Source organism: Lepidochelys olivacea (assembly GCF_965140295.1).
Source record: "Lepidochelys olivacea isolate rLepOli2 genome assembly, chromosome: 24".
NCBI lineage: Eukaryota > Metazoa > Chordata > Testudines > Cheloniidae > Lepidochelys > Lepidochelys olivacea.
Window position 1 is genome coordinate 17,562,939 of NC_140434.1, and position 21,262 is coordinate 17,584,200.

Genomic DNA, 21,262 nt, shown 5'->3' on the forward strand with positions numbered 1-21,262 from the left:
TTGCCTCAGTGGCTCCTGCCAGTCGTCATCTAGCCCCCTTTCTCTGGGGCAAACTGCAGTCTGTAAAGGCCACTCATCACTGGCAAGGGTGTTGGACCTGCTGCCTTTCCCTGCAGCCCCAGTACTTCCCTAGGTCTTTTTGGCCGGCCTCAGCCTGGGAGGTTGCCAGGCCTGAGCTCCCCAGCTCAGCCTGCCCCTTCCCCAGCACTGCTCTGTCAAAGGTACCTTTCACTCCTTCAGGCAGCTAGCTCCACCTCTCTCCAAAGCTAGAGCAAGACTGCCTACCTCCTGCCCCTGCAGCTCTTTTATAGGGCCCAGACTGGCCCTGATTGGCTGCCTCTCCGACTTTTCTGATTGGCTCCCAGCCCTAGCCCTCTCCAAGGGCTGGCTTTTAACCCTTTCAGAGCCAGAGCAGGGTGACCACCCTGCTACAGTGTAACTTTGGTATGTCTTCTCCAAAACTGCCCTGGGTCCCCAAAACAGGCAGAGATTATCAGATTCCAGTTGTGCATCTGGGCTGCATGCTCAGAAAGGATCCTCTGCGAATGTTTCTCACACCTTCCTTGCAGAAAGGGGGCTGGACATACACCTTTATGATAGTGCTGCCACTTCTCACTGGTCCTGGTGAGGGACCTTTGAAGGTCTGATGTGTATAGGGGTGGGGGAAGAAGAAGGACAAAGTGTCCTCAGTCCCCTTCCCACCAGCGATTTGTTCAATTTAACTGCAGCTTGTTGCAAATACGCTTCCAGCCTGCTGTGGTTCTCCTGTGAGCTGATTACATTATAAATGTTGCCCTTGAGAATACATGATCAATATTTGGTCTGGGTTTTTGTGTTTTCAGGGACAGACTGCCAAAGACAGGGGAGAACCAAGGGCTGCTCCTGGAGTTCAAATAGTACCTACATTGATTTCTATAATGCAGCAGAAGGCTTTGGAGTACACCAAGTTAAACATCGCCATCATGGGAGAGCTAGGCTGTGGGAAACTGTCCTTCATTAATGCCATGCGGGGGCTATGTGATGAAGACGAAGGTGCTGCCCCACTCGGGGAGGAAGAAATGATGATGGAGCCAAAAGCTTATCAGCATCCCAAACACCCAAGTGTGACTTTCTGGAGACTGCCAATAGATTTTCAGCCATGTCTCCAGCCGGTGAAATTTGTCCACTACGACTTCTTCGTCATCATGGGTTTAGAGGGATTCACACGTAAGCATGCTGAGCTGGCCCGGGAGATCCAGAAGGCAGGGAAGATGTGTTACTTTGTGCGCTCCAAGGTGGATGCAGATTTGGATTCTGCCAAACGTAGCCGGCCCTCCACCTATGATGAGGAAAATATACTGCATGACATCCATAACCACTGCATCAGGTGCCTGGGAGAGGGAGAGATGATCAATCCTGAGGTTTTCCTCCTTTCCGCATTTGAATTAGACAAGTACGATTTTCCCCACCTGCGAGACAGCATGGAGAAAGCACTCCCAGGTGCCAAGAAAAGGGCTTTGATACTAGCCCTGCCCAACACCTCTCCGCAAATCTTGCAAAAGAAAAAGGAAGCCCTGCAGAAGCAGATCTGGAAAATAGCCCTTGTGTCCTCTCTTATCACGGTTATTCACATACCCGGTATCTCCACCATTCTTGGCATAACCATCCTGCTGATAGTCATGAGATACCACTGCCTGGTCTTTGGCCTGGATGATGTCTCCTTCACGGCTCTCACAAGGCAATTTGGCAAACCAGCGGAAGAGCTGAAGGCCATTATGAAGCCCCAGCTGGCCAAGGAAATTAGAATTAATGTGGTCTTGCAGCTCCTGTCCTCGGTTGGGTGCGGCATATTCACAGGAGCTGGTTTGTCTCTGTGTCCTTTACAGGTGCTAGGATTCAAGCTGTCTGGAGGAGTTGCAGCAGTAGGATTCCTGGGGGCTGGTGGAATTTCATTGGCTACCACGTATATCCTGCTGAAAACCTCTCTCAACAGTGCTGCTGAAGATGCCCAAAGAATCCTACAGAAGCTCAGTCCATATGACAACAGGGAAAGCTAACGAGACAACTCAAATGAGGAAGGATTTCCAGGACCATAATTTTCAGGGCACACACTTCACGAGCACCATGTGCTTATTCTGCTGTTCTTGTCCCTGTTCTGGTCCTTCCTTTTGGAGCTCCCCTGGTGTAATCCTCCAGCACATAACTCCACCAGCTTCCACTGGACACTGGAACTGGGCTAAGATTGTCACACAAGACGGGCTTAGATTGGAAGAACCAGCATCATAAACCCGGGTCAACGGATGAATAGTGAAATGATTGAATTTAGGTGTGTGGGAAAGATGCTGGCAGAGAGCCTGAGTCCTTCGTGTATTCCCAGCCCAGGCAGCTGGCCCTGTTCTACTTTCCTGCTCACAGTTCTTTCGTTCTTGTATTGTTTCTTTTCCTGTCTATTTATATTACAGCAACACTTACTGGAGACCCCAGCTGGGATCAGGGTCCCGTCGGGCCGGGCGCTGCCCAGACACACAGCCAGAGACAGTCCCTGCCCCTAAGAGTTTACAAAGAGACACAAGGTGGGAGGGGAAATGGAGGCACAGAGCGAGACCCCAAGCAGGCCAGAAACACACCCTGCGTCTCCTCACTCCAAGGCTAGTGGGCTAAAAAAAACCCGCATGCCTCACTTCCTCTCAGTCTTTTAGCTCTGCTTCCTTGTTCACCACTCAGCAGCAGGCTCCGTGCCGCCTGGGACGGGGCGTTCCCGGGGGGCTGCCCAGGTCCTGGCATCTCAGCTCAGCGGCAGCGTTACGGGACGAGAAATCTGGGCCTGGCAGCTGAGCCACCTGTGTGGTCGCTGCGGGAGCTGCTGCTGCTTTCCCCGCAGCCTTAGGGACGCCTTTGCACAGTGGGGGCAGAGCCAGGGGCGTGCAAATTTCTGCACCCTCGTGCTGTTCTCCTCTGTCCCAAGCCTCCTGCCAGACTAGCCTGGGGACCTCGACAAGACGGTTGCTGATAGAAACACCATGTGTATCGTTATTAATGCTGTAGGTCTCCCGGCTAGGAAATGGGTCTGAGTCCCTCACTCGCTGTTCGGTCTGTGTTACACCTCCCTCTGCACCCTGAGCCAGCCAGTCCCCACCTGGGGCCAGATTGGGGCTGGCGCCTCGTGGAGGGAAAAGGCCTCATTTCCCATTCCCCACTTCCCGAGCCAGTCATTTCAAGCAATAGCATTACAAACCGGGCGAGAGCTGATGGTTTATACCTTTAAAAGGTAATTGCTTAGCCTGCTCACCGTAGGTTAGCAAGACGCGAATACAGTGTGTCTGTTCACTAGCCTGTGTGTTCCCCTCGTCAGACTTGCTTTATACTCCACTAAACAGGCATCTTTCGGGACTGAGCGTTTGTGTTTCCGAACCTCGTCACTCACAGAAGACTGCATTAATTCAGGGCTGGTGGACGGGGCAGTGCTGGATCGCATGCACGGAAGTAAGTGTGTGGTGAGCAGAAAATCTTAGGCCTTGTCTACACTACAGACGTTTGCCATGCGCCGTACTGTCTGGTACCTCTCAAAGGCTTGAGATGCAGGTCTAGTCCACCTACAGCATTGTTTGCCAACCATGCTGACTGCTGCCCAGCATCCTCTGTGCTTCATCAGGTGTAACTTAGCCCCCAGCTGATTCTAAGTCAGCACATTTATCCTTAAGGTGAAAGCATAGCAGAGAAAACACATTCAACACAATAAAAGTGCCCGCGCTAATAATCTCCCCAGAGCTCACCCACAGTCTCAGCAGGGCCCTGGTAGCTGATCAGTCCTGCAACCCCCCATCGGGGGTTTTCTGTGGTTACAAGTTCATCACAGCTGTTAGCGCAGAACAGGAACCCCCAGGAATAGGCCAAGTCCTCCCAACCCTTCCCAGGAAGGACTAGAGCTCTCGGGAGATTGTGCAACCAGAGCGAATTCACCTAATAATCCTCCACCCCAATGTTCTTAGATCCCAAAGGCACTGTGGTTCCCCTCTTCCATGGAATTACATACAATCCCTGCATGGGCCGGGGGTGGAGCCCCCATTTCAGGGAGACTAGCCCCAGCTCCGCCCCTTCTACCTGCCCCCCCACCCCTCCCACGGCCAAAGACCCGAGACCCCCGTCCCCTCGGATGGAGGAGCCCTGATCCATCTGGGACCCCCTCCCGCCTCCCCACAGCCAGTGTAGTGCGAGAAATTGCTATCTCCAATACAATACACCCACACAGCGTATACAGCCTTTGATTCCCCCCATCCTGGAGTTGGTGTGAATTGGCCAGTTGCCAAGGGCAAGTGAGAATGTCTCATTACAGGGGGAGATTCCCAGCAAGACTTACAAGAACTTTGCTGTGCACAGTCTGGCAAAATACCTTGCTCGCCTCAGCAGGCTCCGTCCTTTTTAGCCTTGGAGGCTCAGGTTTGGGGCAAGGCAAATCCTTATAGGTGGCACAGGGTCCTGCTACTCCTCTCCTCAGTCAGTCCCTTGGGCCTGTTTTCCTTCCCTCCTGGGGAGTGAGTGCAGCCTCCCTACTGGGAAGGTCTGGTGTCTTGCTGCAAACAGCCTACTAGCCCTTCCCGGCTCCCCTCACTCTCCCCCTCCTTCCACCAGGGGAGGGGTTTAAAAGGTCCCAAGCAGTTGGAGTCAGCCGAACCGAATCGCTTCCCTAGCCACCCCTTTCCCAGCTGAACCTTATTGCCCCCTGGTTCTCTCTCCTCAGTGGATAGGGAGGGGCCTTTTAATCCCCTGGGACTAATTACTACCCCCCTTTTGTAGCTGTTTGTCCTGGGTTTACCCCGATAGCAACATTACAGCTTTCAGGTTAGCTTTGAGAGCATCAGGGTAATTCAGGCACCTGGCTTGGCAAGGATGTAAACAATATGGTCCCAATAAGGCAATAAAATCAACAAACTTAAACAGCTTAATGTATACATCTTACACACACCAGCCGAGTCTCTCTCTCACTCACACACACACACTAGTTCTATCCATCGTGCGCTTGGCTGGTGTCGATCTTCAGAATGCGTTCCCTTTTCTCCTTTCTTTCATGGGTTGAGCAGTGAAATAGTTCACAGTGTGGCCATTAAAAGCTTTATTTGCAGTTACACTAAAGCCTCTTGAAAGCCCCTTGACACTGGCAGAGCAACCGAAAGTGGGTGTATATTATAGACACCCCCTCTGAGGCCCTTCAGGATCATCCCAAGTGTTTGAGTTCGCGCCCACGGGAATGAACGGGGCAATTCACACCTCACAGCAAGCGTTTCAGGCTCTCTGCAACCTTAGGCTTGGTCTACACTTACAACTTAGCTATGTACAGCCGCGTCTGCACTACAAAATAAACTCAACCTCGCTTCGGTCGGCAAACAGCCGCTGCAGTAAGTTCATTGCTGGGGCATGTCTCCACTTCGCTCCTTGTGCCGGCTGTGTGCGTCCTTGCTACGGGCGTGTCTGTCGACTGCACTGTCAGAGTGGGTGTAGCGGGGCAGTTACCCTGCTCCGGGGGAAAAAGCTCGGCTGATTGGGGGAAGCAGCCACAGCTGGCCCTGATATAAGGGCTGAGGGAGGAGCTGGGTCAGTCTCCCTCCAGCCTTGGAGGGGGAAGGACCTGGCTGCCTGGGAGACAGGGTACCTTGGGCAGAGCAGGGCTGGGGAAGGGCAGGAGGAGGAGCTGGGGTGCTCCAGCCTGGCAACTCCCCAGGCTGAGGCCTAGTTAAAGGCCTAAGGTGGTTCTGGGGCTGCAGAGGGGCAGCCCGGGGACAGGCAGAGGCAGCTGGTCCAACCCCCTTGCCCGTGATGAGCGGCCATGACAGTCTGCAGCCTGCCCCGGTGAGCAGGGGCTAGATGAGGACTGGCAGTAGCCACTGAGGCGAGGTGGGTTTAGAGGGTTGGGGGTTCCCCTGGGAGGGAAGACCCAGAGCGTGGGGACTGCCGTGGGGCAGAACCCCAGGGTCAGGGGCACCGGGATCTGGGAGGGACGCTGAGCGGGAGAGACACCGGCCAGCAGGAGGCGGTGCGCCAGTGAGTCATCGATCTGCTACAGTGGGGCATGGTGGGACGGCTCCTGACAGCGGGTAACCGTGGATGTGAGCAACACAGTGTCTATCCTGTCACTGCATCTACCTAACTACAACGACCTTGACTCTGCACCGCTCGTGGAGGTGGAGTCATTACGTTGGGGTGGCAGGGATGTTATGTCGGCGGGCGTGAAATGTAAGTGTGGACGCTCCCGTGCTTAGGTGGACATAAGTTGCCTTGCGCCGACCTAATTCCGTAGCAGAGGCCCCGACCTTCTGGTTTCCCCAGAGGTGCTCGACCCCTGCTCTGCCCCAGGCCCTGCCCCCCACTCCACCCCTTCCCCCACGGCCCACCCCCACTCGGCCTCTTCCTGCTCCTTTCTGACCCCTCCCCCCAGCGTGCCCCACCCTCACTCCACCTCTTCCTGCCCTCTGCTCCTCCTCCTTTCCCCCAGAGCATCTTGCCTGCGGCTGAACAGCTGACCTGCAGTGGGCGAGCCGGGGGCACCGCGAGGGAGAGGAAGGAGCTGATCGGCAGGGCCCGCCGGTGGGTGCTGGGCCCTGGAGCACCCACGGAGTCGCACCTGTGCTCTGTAGCGAGGTCTCTGTAGTCAGAAGTTACCAGTGCAGCACTCAGCTCGTGTTGGGCGATGGTAACAGTCGGCTGCGTGCGCGTTCCCCCCGTGTGCTGCCCCGGCTCTGCGCAGATCGCTGACACAGCAGACCCCGAATGACCACAGGCTCTAGTAAGGTATGAAGGCACGTCGGCCAGGTTTATTGCTCAAACGAAGTGCAGGGATAGTTCCCCATAGACTCGACAGGGCATACTATGAATTTGTGCTCCCTGGCAATGGACACAGCTCAGTCAGCGGCGGGACTTTCCGCTGCCCCCTAGGCCGGACAGAGACACCCCCCCCTCAGGGATGTATCTTATACACAGGTACAAACAAGTTACACAACGTTCCTGGCGTATCGAGGTGCAACCCCTTTCCGTAACTATGCACCACCCTTCTACGCAGTGAGGTGCCGCCTCTCACCTTGTCCGTGTTGGTTCGAACAAAACAACTCTCTCCATCATACTAGCCTTTTGCCCCTGTCCTTGTTGTCTATGTGGATGGTATCAGAATGTTCTTGTACCATTTGTAGACCGTCCTGGTATCCAATACACTTTAGATCTATGTTTGTGCAACAGCATATCTTTATGCACCATCAGCCTTTTCCTTGCCAGCTTCTGCGAGCAGGGTCTGCCTCTGGCTCACAGCTTAACTTTGCTTTATGTTAGCAAAGTCTTGACCATTACTTTAGCTCAGGCCTTAGCTCTCATACCTGGCCTCTGATACCAAGGGTTTATGTTTCAGGGCCGCATCTTACTACCGTCTCAATCAGGGATGTGAAAAAGCCACCCCACCCCCCACAGCCAGCATTGCAATGTGTAGATGCAGCTGTGCCAATGGAAGAGCGCTTAGCTAACGTCGTTCGAGGAGGCAGTGTTCCTACAAAAACTCCTGTCAGCATCTACGCCTGGTCTATACTTAAGAGTGAGGTCGACACAGCAACTAGAGACTTAATTTTGTTAAAAAAAAGAGAGAGAGAGACTAAGAGGACAAATGAGAAGTCCTGAGAAAGCCCTGGCTGGGATGATTTAGTTGGGATTGGTCCTGCTTTGAGCAGGGGGTGGGACTAGATGACCTCCTGAGGTCCCTTCCAACCCTGAACTTCTAGGATTCTATGATTCTAAGTCTGCTCAAAAATTTTTATAAAACAATTTCTTTTGTAATATGCAGAATACAGGTTTTATCAGCAAGAGTTTGGAAGGACCTGGATAATTCACACATAGCTTTCCACTCATGCAAAGGAGCAGAGCTGAGACCTCTATGACACATGAATTAAGCTAAATGTAAGGCACCAGTTTAAGGTGTCCTCAGAGGTTTGCTCTAGTCTAACTAAATCAAATTAAAAAAGGGATTTTGGTTAAAGTGGTGCAACTTTTGCCTGTAGACCAGGCCTGAACTTGGTATCATGTTGTCACGCTGCCCGAAGAGACTCAAGGGCATGGGTACCAACCTCAGGGCAAACTGCCAGAAATAGGGCACAACCCCCCAAACTGGGTGTGAGGTCTGTTTCGATTTCACAAAAACCAAATATCAAGTGTAAACTCCTCAGGCACCATAACAGCCCAATCATGGAGTCACAGACAGTCGCCTGGGGTACCCTGCTCGATTTTGCCACCCAGGCAAGCCTGCCTTTGTGATGGATGGTCACTTACACCAAAAATCACAGCAATATTTAGCATCTGAAGAAGTGGGTATTCACCCATGAAAGCTTATGCTCCAATACGTCTGTTAGTCTATAAGGTGCCACAGGACCCTTTGCCGCTTTCACAGATCCAGACTAACACGGCCACCCCTCGGATACTTAGCAATATTTAGGTTTCTCCCAGTTCCAAAGGACCCGTCACTTATACCATGCCAATTGCACTTTAGATCTCGCACCAAAGATGACGCTTGTGGCCACTCCTATAATAAACTCACTAAGAATTGATTCATTAAGAAAAGGAAAGAAGAATTCCTTATTTACAAGATTAACGCAGGTAAACAGACATGCACACACGGGGTGGGAACCGTGGTAATAGGTCATCTCCATACGCTCCTTAGGGTAACCCAGGCTAACCTGGGATTCTTTTGCATGTGTTATGTAGCTCTTTTGCACTTTTAGAGTTCAAGCCACATAAAGATGATGATTTTTCTTGTCTGGCAGTTTTAGTCCCTCCCTTCCCCCAGAGTTTAAGCTGACAGGATGAGCGCTTCTGCCCCTCCCCTCTTCATGGGTGTGCAGGGGAACAACCAACAAAGTCTTTGGTTTATGACAGTGGCTCTCAACCTTTCCAGACGACTCTTCCCCTTTCAGGAGTTTGATTTGTCTTGTGTGCCCCCAAGTTTCCTCTCACTTAAAAATGACCTGCTTACAAAATCAGACCAAAAAATACAAAAGTATCACAGTGCTGTCAAAGCGCACTATTACCGAAAAATTGCTGTCTTTCTCATTTTTATCATACAATTATAAAATAAATCCATTGGGATACAAATATTGCACTTACATTTCAGTGGACAGTCTATAGAGCCGTGTAAACACGTCATGGTCTGTATGAACTTTTAGTTTGCACTGACTTCGCTCGTGCTTTTTATGTGGCCTGTTGTAAAACTAGAAAATGCCTAGATGAGTTGATGGACCCCCTGGAAGACCTCTGCGTATCCCCAGGGGTACATGTACCCCTGGTTGAGAATCACTGGTGTATGATGTCCCACAATGGCCTGTTTGGATCCAATAAGCCTTCCTGATGGGCAGGAGATAACCCTTCCCGGGGCAAACCAGTATTTCACTCTTGATGAGGTTTCTTTCCTGGCTGGGTTTACGGTTTCAGAGCAAACGTTTTACAAAGCCCTCAAGTAGTACCACTAGAGCAGGGGATACAGACATTACAAGTGAAATTAAGGCAGGCAGCAACTCACAAGCATTTCCTAAAGTCTGAACATATTTTTGTAAGCTTAACATCTATATTAACAACCCTCACACACAGACTGGTTTCCAGCTCTGAATTTGTCAGGGCTGAGGCCTAGAGTCTTGTTGCAGTGTAGATGTACCCACTGAGCCCTTGGCAACTGGTTAGCTGGCCAAGCAGCTTTAACCAACTCTGTAAGGGCAGGTCTACACTACAGGCTGGCACCGATGCAGCTGCACCACCGTAAGGCTTCTGGTGAAGATGCTCTCAGCTGACAGGAGAGATCTCCCATCAGCTTCATGGCTCCACCTCTGTGAGAGGCAGCAGCTATGTCAGGGCAGACGATTTCCTTGCTGTCTACACAGGGGGTCAGATTGGTATAAACCAGGTCTCTCAGGGGATTTTTTCACCCCCCCTCCCCGAGCACTGTTGTTAGACCAAAGTAAATGTGTGGTGTAGACAAAATCCAAGAACCAGTTGATGGCCCTATTAACACCTTCACAGCTCTCCAGTCTCTCCTTCCCCAGACCTGGAGAAGAGCCCTGGGTAGCTCCGGAGCTCGTCTCTCTCTCGGACAGAAGTTGGTCCAATAAAAGCTATTCCCTCCCCCACCTTGTCTCTCTAATATCCTGGGACCCACGTGGCTACAGCTACACCACAAACAACATTCTCCCAACAGAACGGAACATGTCGACATCTTAATGACTGATCTCACAGACAGAAAGAAAAGATATATTAATGGGAGGGGGATGGGAAGCATACAGAGCCCCTGGCTTGGGATAGGGAGTCTTTCAAATAGAGGGGGATGCGTGGGGGCACCCAGGAAGCTTGAGGAGAGACAGAAGGTCAGGTATGGCTGGAAGAAGACAAAGTGGGAAGAAATCTACCTTGAACCCAGACTGTAACTTGTTAAGTCTTAGCCGCTAGAAAGCATATTTATTTACTTTTATTTGCTTGTCATCATTTTTGTCTTTATCGCTTGTACCTGAATTCACTGAGCCTAACAAAAGAGAGGATTTCCGTCTACACTATGGCAGGTTTCCTCACACCACCACAGCTGTGCCGCTGCAGCCATGCTCTGTAAGGTACGCAGGAGAGAGCTCTCCTGCCCACGAAATAAAACCACCCCCAATGAAGGGTACTGGGCTGTGGGAGTGGGGGAGATCCATGCATGTTGGGGTCCTGGGCAGGGGGGTCTGCGTGGGGTACTGGGAAGTTGCAGTGGGGCTGAGGATGGGGGCGGGGCTGGATTCAGTGCATTTGTGTGGGAGGGTGCTGGGCATAGCGGGTCCAGGGAGGGCTGGGCAGGGGGGGCTGCGTGGTGCGGCATGGACCCACCTCTACAGGGAAGGGGCACGCTGGCAGCACAGGGCTGGGCGGGGCAGTGTGCGTCTGGCGACTGCTGGTTTCTAAACAGTGCCCCCACATTGGGCGTGCCCGCCCCCGCCGTGCCTTGCCCCTGGCCAGCCCCTCGCTCCAAGGACCGACCTCCCTGCGCCATGTTCCATTGCTCCCATCGGGGCCCACAAAAAGTTTATCCAGCCCTGACTGGGTCAGAGCAATGGTTCATCTAGCCCAGTATCCTGTCTTCCAAGATTGGCCAATGCCAGGTGCCCCAGAGAGAATGAACAGAATAATCAGGGAAGCATCAAGTGACCCATCCCCTCTTGCTCTGTCCAGCTCATGGCAGTCAAAGCTTAGGGACACCATCCCTGCCCGTCCTGGCTCATAGACATTGATGAATCTACCCTCCATGAACGTATCTAATTCTGTTTTTAGCCTAATTATATTTTTGGCCTTCACAACATCCCCGGGCAAACAAGTTCCACAGGGTGCCTGTGTGTTAGGTGAAGAAGCACTGCCTTGTGTTTGTTTTAAACCCACTGCCTGTTAATTTGACTGGGTGACCCCTGCTGGTTGTGTTATGTGAAGGGGTAAATAACACTTCCTTCTTCACTCTCTCCTTCCATTCATAGAATCATGGAATTGCAGGACGGGAAGGGACCTCGAGAGGTCGTCTAGTCCAGTCCTAGGCACTCAAGGCAGGGTTACGTAATAACTAGACCATCCCTGACAGATGTTTGTCTAACCTGCTCTTAAAAACCTCTAATGACGGAGATTCCACAACCTCCCTAGGCAATTTGTTCTTGACAGTTAGGAAGTTTTTCCTGATGTCCAACCTAAACCTCATGGTTGTACAGACTGACATTCTGGCATGGGTGGCTTTATTGCATCGGCGTAACGGGGCGCTTACGTTGTCCGGAGACAAATTAGCGTGTAGACACGTGCACAGAGAGGTGGACGCAAAGTGACTTATGTCAACCAAATTCTGTAGCACAGACCAGGCCTCAGGCTCTCCTGTTGAAGCTTTGGATCAATAGTTAAAGAGAGACTGGGCCAGACAGAGGGCACGTGAGAATGACTGTAGAGCCTGGTGGTGAGAGCACCCACCTGGAAAACACAGTGTGGAGTTCGCCCGCTCACTGACCCTTCAATTATCTATCCACCACGGAACAGCGTCACCAGGAGAGACTCAGGGAGCCGGCGTCAGCCAGTCACCTTATGCCAGGGGCTACCGCAGCTGCCACTGGCTGCCCCATTTGAGCAGTTCCGGGTTCACCACGGCGCTGGACCCACACTCAGAAGGGGTCCCGGTGTCCGGACTTGCTGCTTCAGCCTCCAGCGACCAGCCCGATCCCCCGGCCGGCTGAGCTGGCCAGGAAAACTGCCCCTGCCGCCAGTGAGTGCTGGGGGCCAGTTCCCCCCTGCCCCCCAAGTCCCAAGGCAGGAGCCAGGGGAGTAGAGTGGAGCGGGCTGGGGCCAGTTCCCCCCTGCCCCCCAAGTCCCAAGGCAGGAGCCAGGGGAGTAGAGTGGAGCAGGCTGGGGCCGGGTCACTCCACTTCCTGCCGCCCTGTGGCTGCGTGCTGGGTGGAGCTCACAGAAATTAGACTTGAGCTCTGCTGCGTGTTTTTTCAGTAGATTGCGTGGTACTTTCAGTTTCCATATTGCTGCATCACAGACTTACAGGAAGAGAGAGACACAGAGAGAGAGAGAGAGATGGCTGAAACACAAAGGATTACCATATTTCTTTAACTTCCCGAGAAGGTCCCAGGAATGGAAGCACCCAGGGGTGGAAGGTAAGAGATTTTCTGCTCCAGGGTGGGTTGGTGAAATTGATTCCTGGTGTCATTTTAGCAGCTTCTTCATGTCTGTAAATTCAAGGCACAAGTGATTGAAAATGGTTGCTATGAAGGTCTCGCTGAAAATAGCTTCTAGATACTTCCGTATTTACCATTCGACACTCAGCTCCCCCCTGGTCACCCAGCCAAAGACAACTCCAGGGGCTTGTCGTCAAAACAGTTTTGCCCAAAACATTTGTGTGTGGGGGGGGCGGGGGGGCGGTGCAAAAAATGCAGGTTTGGTGATACTGAAATGTTTTGTGAATTTCAGTTGATTTTGCCAAGTTATTCGTTTGGGGGGAGGGGCACCCTAATTGCAGGAAAAAACAGAAATGTTTCCTAATGACATTTTGTAAATGAAAAGTTTTAGAGTGGCTTTTTGTGTCACAATTTCCTGATTTCTTTAATTCCACAATGACTAAAAAAATGGCAGAACTGAAATGAAATGTTTCCTTTGTCCCAAAACAAAACAGAAATTTAACTCGTTAATGAGCTGACAGGTTTAAAAAGTTCTGTTTTCAGCTCAACCCCAAATGCTTTTTATTCCCCTGACTTTTCAAAATTGCCAGCAAACTGTGAAATCCATTATTTTCCCAGCTCTAGATTCACAGAGTCATAGGACTGGAAGCGAGCTCAAGAGGGTTTTTAGTCCAGTTCCTAGCACTCATGAGAGGACAAAGTATTATTTACACCCAAGGCCACAGGTCGGGGGGGTCATGCAGGTCAAGTGTCCCCCCAGCAACTGGCCCAGGTGGGGAGTGGACCAATGCCTCTTCCCTCTGCTGGGGTGTTGACTGTCACTAAAACCTGTTTGTGTTAATTTATGTAGCTTTGTATGCAAAAGCATAAAGGGGCCTATTCAAGGTGCTGCGTGCCCCTGCCATAAGTTACAAAATCAGAAATAAAATTAACCAGCTCACTAACCCCGGGCTATTTTCTGGGAGGGCCTGTGTGTTCCAGAGTGGACAGTCTTCAGCCCACTCCCTTTGCTATCAGAACTCAAATGCAGGGCCGGATTAACTTTTTGTGGGCCCAGCACCATACATATTTGTGGGCCCCCATGGGGCAAGGTGCAGGGGGGCGGGATGGTCAGTCTCGAGAGTGAAGGACGGGCTGGGGGCAATGAGGCTCAGCACAGCGGGAGCAGCCCTGGTCCACACAGCCCAGCAGGAGGGCACGGTTACAAATCTGCAGCTGCCAGACGCACACTGGCCTGCCCAGCCCTGTGCTGCCAGCATGACCCTTCCCCTTGAGGGTGGGCCCGCACCACACCGCCCCCCTGCCCAGTGCCCCACCCTTATGCCCAGCGCCCCCTGCCCATAGATCTCCCCACTGCCCCCCACTTTCCTCACAGCCCACCATCACAGCTGCACAGCACCCCATATTCCTGAGGGGATTCTGCACCAAAAAAAATAAAAATTCTGCGCGTAATAGTTTAAAATTCTGCAAATTTTATTTGTCCAATAAATAAATGTGGAGGCTCCAACATGGCAGTGAGGAGCACAGGCCACTGGTTGCATGGAGGTGGGAGATCCCTGCAGCCTCCCCCCACCCCACCCCGGGACAGGGACTCAGCAGTGAGGCTGCACCCGACCCTGACACAATGCAAGGGCCAGGCCTGTCCCAGCAACACCCTGGGGCCCTGCCCCCCTGTGCCAGGCGCACAAGGTGTGGGTGAGCAGGCTCAGCCCAGCAGCAGGATCCAAGTGCAGAGGGACTTAGTGTGGGGGGATCCAGGTGGGGGTAAGAGAGTTCGCTGTGGGGCAATCTGGGTGCGGGCGGCTCAGTGGGTGATCTGGATGCACAGAAGCTCATTGGGGGGTTCCAGGTGCAGGGGCAAATGGGACTCTGCAGGGGATCCAGGTGAAGGTGTCTGGGGTTCAGCAGGGGGGTCTAGTGCAGGGGAGGTGGGGTTCATTTGGGTGGGGGTCCAGTTGCAGGTGGTTGGGGCTCAGTGGGGAGGGTGTCAGGGGGGTTCATCGGGGTGGTACAGATGCAGGGGAGGTGGGGCTTATCAGGGTGAGGGTTCGATGGGCCTGCTGAACAGGGGAGCCCCAGCTTCTGCCAAGGGGATGCCACAGGCTGGGCTCCAGCTTCCTCCATCCCCTTCTCTTCCCCATCCCCTGCCCCTTCCCCACTGCCCCATCTCCTCCCCACCTCACCCTCTTCGTTCCCCACTGCCTCTTCCCCCTGCCTCCACTTCCCCCTCCCCTTCTCTTCCCCATCCCATGTCTCTTCCCCACCGCTCCATCCCTGCCCCAGCTCCCACTTCCCCCTCCCCTTCTCTTCCCCATCCCATGCCCCTTTCCCACTGCCCCATCTCCTCCCCACCCCACCCCCTTCATCCCCACTGCCTCTTTCCCCCATCCCCCACTTCCCCCATCCCCTTCTCTTCCCCATCCCATGTCCCTTCCCCACCGCTCCATCCCCGCCCCAGCTCCCACTTCCCCCTCCCCTTCTCTTCCCCATCCCATGCCCCTTTCCCACTGCCCCATCTCCTCCCCACCCCACCCCCTTCCTTCCCCACTGCCTCTTTCCCTGCTTCCCCTGCTTCCTTCTCTTCCTCATCTCATGCCCCTTCCCCACTGCCCCATCTCCTCCCCATCCCACCCCCCTTGTCCTCACTGCTTCTTTCCCCCAGCCCCTGCTTCCCCTGGCCCCTTTTCTTCCCTTCCCCATCCCAGGCCCCTTCCCCACTGCCCCATCTCTTTCCCATCCCACCCCCCTTGTCCTCACTGCCTCTTTCCCGCAGCCCCTGCTTCCCTGGCCCCCGCTTCCTTTGCCCCCTTCTCCTCCCCACCCCACCCACTTCCTTCCCCCCTGCCTCTTTCCCCCTAGCCCCAGCCTGCCCCTGCCCTTCCCCCCCATAGGCACTCACCATCGTAGGGAAAACAGGATGGCTCCCAGCACACAGAAGGGGAGCTCAACCAGCAACACTGCTGGGGCCAGTCAGGGACCCTCTGCCCCCCGGAAGCGGCACAACCAGCCAGGACCAGCAGGGCCATCCCTCGACATTGTGGTGCCCTATGCAGCGGAAGGAAGGGGTGTCCCCAGGCCTCCGCACGGCAGGGGGACGGTACCCAAGGTCTGTGGGGGGCAGGAGCAGGCAGGCCCGACCCCGCAGTCACGGGGCGACGGGAAGTGGAGTGACCCAGCCCCAGCCCGCTCCACTCTACTCCCCTGGCTCCTGCCTTGGGACTTGGGGGGCAGGGGGGAACTGGCCCCCGGCACTCACTGGCGGCAGGGGCAGTTTTCCTGGCCAGCTCAGCCGGCCGGGGAATCGGGCTGGTCGCTGGAGGCTGAAGCAGCAAGTCCGGACACCGGGGCCCCTTCTGAGTGTGGGCCCAGCGCCGTGGTGAACCCGGAACTGCTCAAATGGGGCAGCCAGTGGCAGCTGCGGTAGCCCCTGGCATAAGGTGACTGGCTGACGCCGGCTCCCCGAGTCTCTCCTGGTGACGCTGTTCCGTGGTGGATAGATAATTGAAGGGTCAGTGAGCGGGCGAACTCCACACTGTGTTTTCCAGGTGGGTGCTCTCACCACCAGGCTCTACAGTCTGTTCTGCTTGTCCAACGGACAGACAAACAAACAGAGAAATGCCATCAAGTTGCATGTAGGACCTCACTTTGCTTGGCCAAAATAGAAGAGTACTAATAACACAGTAATGAAGGGGCAGCTTGCCAGCTTGGGTCAAGGGGCCGTAGCTCCCCTGGGGTGATTGGGGACAGATTCCCAGCTGGGATAAAACAGCCGTAGCTCCAGGATCTGGCCCTAGGTCTTGAGGACTTATGGGAGATATAATGGCAGGGTCATAGGGGAGATTAATTCCATTTATTTTTAATAACTGAAATATTTGTTCTCTTTTTCAAAGACAGGCAGCTTAGGTCGATTGAGCGGCTCACAGGAAGTCTCAGTAAAAGTCCATTGACCCAGTAGTGGTTGGGAAAAAATCTCCCACTATGAGCGAAGAAGAATTCAAAGCTGCTGTCCAAGAAGGAAACCTTAAAAAAGCAGCTTCGATAGCACAGCGGATGATCAAGTCACCCAGATTATTCGAAATTGCTGTCATCGGGGAGTCGGGCTCTGGAAAGTCATCGTTTGTCAATGCCTTCCTGGGCTTAGCTGATGGTGATATAGGAGCCGCTGAGGTCGGGGTGGTGGAAACGACAGTGTGGTCAACCATGTATTCACATCCTGAATACCCTAATGTTTTCTTATGGGACCTTCCAGGAATCGGAACGCCAAATTTTCAGTCAATTGAACACAAGATGACTGATAAATACTTGTCAGGATATGATTTTTTCCTTATTGTCACTGCTACACGCTTCAGAGATATTCATGCCAACCTTGCAGAGAAGATCCAGGAGAACATGAAGAAGTTTTATTTTGTGCGCTCCAAAGTGGACCAAGACTTGGGGGCGGAAAAGAGAAAAATAAACTATAGTGAGGTGAGAACCCTGCGACAGATCAGAGAGGACTGCAAAGCCCATCTGCAAAGAGCAGGGGTGAATGACCCTCAGGTTTTTCTCCTCTCCAGCTGGGAATCTGACAAGCACGATTTTCCCCTCCTGAAGGAAACTCTGGATAAAGAACTCTGCCATGCTATGTTGCAAAAGCTGCTCGATACCTCATGCTCGACCCTGCAGGAGAAGAAAACAGCTATGCAGAAGACCACATGTAATCCAGCTACCTTGTCGGGCGGTCCTGGTGCTATTCCTCTTCCAGGTCTCTCTCTTGTTGCTGACATGTCTATCTTGGTGGGTTGCATGAGAGATTACTGCAAGAATTTTGGCCTGAATTCTGACTCCCTCACTGCACTCGCTGAACAGGTTGGGAAGCGGGAGGAAGATCTGAAGGCCGTGATAAGTTCTCCACTGGTTACCGAAATAACAACTGACCTTGTACTGAAGCTGCTGGAAAAGTCTGCAGGTGAGGGAGTGATGTATCTGACTTACTTTGCCTGGAGTATGCCAGTGGTCGGGTCACTGTTTTCTGCACAGGTTTCTTTTGGCACAACAAAGTTTATGCTGGATAACTTTATAAGCGACCTTGCTGAAGATACCCAAAGAGTCCTGGCAAAGGCTTTGGAGGGAGAAGAGAAAAAGTCAAAACAACATCACCAAGAAATCAATTTGCCTGTAATGCATGAAAAAACCCCAACCAATCCAATCTCAGCTGGAGGCAGGTGTGACGCTGGCCGACCAGGTGCCAGCTCATGCCAAGACTCTAGGCCTCAGCCCTGACAAATTCAGAGCTGGAAACCAGTCTGTGTGTGAGGGTTGTTAATATAGATGTTAAGCTTACAAAAATGTGTTCAGACTTTAGGAAATGCTTGTGAGTTGCTGCCTGCCTTAATTTCACTTGTAATGTCTGTATCCCCTGCTCTAGTGGTACTACTTGAGGGCTTTGTAAAACGTTTGCTCTGAAACCGTAAACCCAGCCAGGAAAGAAACCTCATCAAGAGTGAAATACTGGTTTGCCCCGGGAAGGGTTATCTCCTGCCCATCAGGAAGGCTTATTGGATCCAAACAGGCCATTGTGGGACATCATACACCAGTGATTCTCACCCAGGGGTACATGTACCCCTGGGGATACGCAGAGGTCTTCCAGGGGGTCCATCAACTCATCTAGGCATTTTCTAGTTTTACAACAGGCCACATAAAAAGCACGAGCGAAGTCAGTGCAAACTAAAAGTTCATACAGACCATGACGTGTTTACACGGCTCTATAGACTGTCCACTGAAATGTAAGTGCAATATTTGTATCCCAATGGATTTATTTTATAATTGTACGATAACAATGAGAAAGGCAGCAATTTTTCGGTAATAGTGCGCTTTGACAGCACTGTGATACTTTTGTATTTTTTGGTCTGATTTTGTAAGCAGGTCATTTTTAAGTGAGGGGAAACTTGGGGGCACACAAGACAAATCAAACTCCTGAAAGGGGAAGAGTCGTCTGGAAAGGTTGAGAGCCACTGTCATAAACCAAAGACTTTGTTGGTTGTTCCCCTGCACACCCATGAAGAGGGGAGGGGCAGAAGCGCTCATCCTGTCAGCTTAAACTCTGGGGGAAGGGAGGGACTAAAACTGCCAGACAAGAAAAATCATCATCTTTATGTGGCTTGAACTCTAAAAGTGCAAAAGAGCTACATAACACAGGCAAAAGAATCCCAGGTTAGCCTGGGTTACCCTAAGGAGCGTATGGAGATGACCTATTACCACGGTTCCCACCCCATGTGTGCATGTCTGTTTACCTGCGTTAATCTTGTAAATAAGGAATTCTTCTTTCCTTTTCTTAATGAATCAATTCTTAGTGAGTTTATTATAGGAGTGGCCACAAGCGTCATCTTTGGTGCGAGATCTAAAGTGCAATTGGCATGGTATAAGTGACTGGTCCTTTGGAACTGGGAGAAACCTAAATATTGCTAAGTATCCGAGGGGTGGCCGTGTTAGTCTGGATCTGTGAAAGCGGCAAAGGGTCCTGTGGCACCTTATAGACTAACAGACGTATTAGAGCATAAGCTTTCATGGGTGAATACCCACTTCTTCGGATGCTAAATATTGCTGTGATTTTTGGTGTAAGTGACCATCCATCACAAAGGCAGGCTTGCCTGGGTGGCAAAATCGAGCAGGGTACCCCAGGCGACTGTCTGTGACTCCATGATTGGGCTGTTATGGTGCCTGAGGAGTTTACACTTGATACTTGGTTTTTGTGAAATCGAAACATAGACCTCACACCCAGTTTGGGGGTTTGTGCCCTATTTCTGGCAGTTTGCCCTGAGGTTGGTACCCATGCCCTTGAGTCTCTCCGGGCAGCGTGACAACATGATACCAAGTTCAGGCCTGGTCTACAGGCAAAAGTTGCACCACTTTAACCAAAATCCCTTTTTTAATTTGATTTAGTTAGACTAGAGCAAACCTCTGAGGACACCTTAAACTGGTGCCTTACATTTAGCTTAATTCATGTGTCATAGAGGTCTCAGCTCTGCTCCTTTGCATGAGTGGAAAGCTATGTGTGAATTATCCAGGTCCTTCCAAACTCTTGCTGATAAAACCTGTATTCTGCATATTACAAAAGAAATTGTTTTATAAAAATTTTTGAGCAGACTTAGAATCATAGAATCCTAGAAGTTCAGGGTTGGAAGGGACCTCAGGAGGTCATCTAGTCCCACCCCCTGCTCAAAGCAGGACCAATCCCAACTAAATCATCCCAGCCAGGGCTTTCTCAGGACTTCTCATTTGTCCTCTTAGTCTCTCTCTCTCTTTTTTTTAACAAAATTAAGTCTCTAGTTGCTGTGTCGACCTCACTCTTAAGTATAGACCAGGCGTAGATGCTGACAGGAGTTTTTGTAGGAACACTGCCTCCTCGAACGAAGAGCTAAGCGCTCTTCCATTGGCACAGCTGCATCTACACATTGCAATGCTGGCTGTGGGGGGTGGGGTGGCTTTTTCACATCCCTGATTGAGACGGTAGTAAGATGCGGCCCTGAAACATAAACCCTTGGTATCAGAGGCCAGGTATGAGAGCTAAGGCCTGAGCTAAAGTAATGGTCAAGACTTTGCTAACATAAAGCAAAGTTAAGCTGTGAGCCAGAGGCAGACCCTGCTCGCAGAAGCTGGCAAGGAAAAGGCTGATGGTGCATAAAGATATGCTGTTGCACAAACATAGATCTAAAGTGTATTGGATACCAGGACGGTCTACAAATGGTACAAGAACATTCTGATACCATCCACATAGACAACAAGGACAGGGGCAAAAGGCTAGTATGATGGAGAGAGTTGTTTTGTTCGAACCAACACGGACAAGGTGAGAGGCGGCACCTCACTGCGTAGAAGGGTGGTGCATAGTTACGGAAAGGGGTTGCACCTCGATACACCAGGAACGTTGTGTAACTTGTTTGTACCTGTGTATAAGATACATCCCTGGGGGCGGGGTGTCTCTGTCCGGCCTAGGGGGCAGCGGAAAGTCCCGCCGCTGACTGAGCTGTGTCCATTGCCAGGGAGCACAAATTCATAGTATGCCCTGTCGAGTCTATGGGGAACTATCCCTGCACTTCGTTTGAGCAATAAACCTGGCCGACGTGCCTTCGTACCTTACTAGAGCCTGTGGTCATTCGGGGTCTGCTGTGTCAGCGATTTGCGCAGAGCCGGGGCAGCACACGGGGGGAACGCGCACGCAGCCGACTGTTACCATCGCCCAACACGAGCTGAGTGCTGCACTGGTAACTTCTGACTACAGAGACCTCGCTACAGAGCACAGGTGCGACTCCGTGGGTGCTCCAGGGCCCAGCACGCCTCAGTGGCTACTGCCAGTCCTCATCTAGCCCCTGCTCACCGGGGCAGGCTGCAGACTGTCATGGCCGCTCATCACGGGCAAGGGGGTTGGACCAGCTGCCTCTGCCTGTCCCCGGGCTGCCCCTCTGCAGCCCCAGAACCACCTTAGGCCTTTAACTAGGCCTCAGCCTGGGGAGTTGCCAGGCTGGAGCACCCCAGCTCCTCCTCCTGCCCTTCCCCAGCCCTGCTCTGCCCAAGGTACCCTGTCTCCCAGGCAGCCAGGTCCTTCCCCCTCCAAGGCT

At 52.4% G+C, this 21,262-nt stretch overlaps 1 protein-coding gene and 1 pseudogene across 2 annotated transcripts in view; both read left to right on the forward strand.

The window, feature by feature from the left end:
- LOC311512481 (uncharacterized protein) overlaps positions 1-5,846 on the forward strand; it is a 29,048-nt gene extending 23,202 nt beyond the window's left edge. Inside the window, exon 12 of the mRNA XM_084613693.1 lies at positions 843-5,846. Coding sequence (XP_084469819.1) covers positions 843-2,036 — 1,194 coding nt within the window. The 3' untranslated portion in view covers positions 2,037-5,846. The remainder of the gene's footprint in view (positions 1-842) is intronic.
- Positions 5,847-12,489: 6,643 nt separating this feature from the next.
- On the forward strand, positions 12,490-20,783 carry LOC311512533 (interferon-inducible GTPase 5 pseudogene; annotated as a pseudogene). Its single transcript, XR_014714643.1, has 2 exons — positions 12,490-12,647; positions 16,559-20,783. The product of XR_014714643.1 is annotated as an interferon-inducible GTPase 5 pseudogene (transcript).
- Positions 20,784-21,262: the final 479 nt, after the last annotated feature.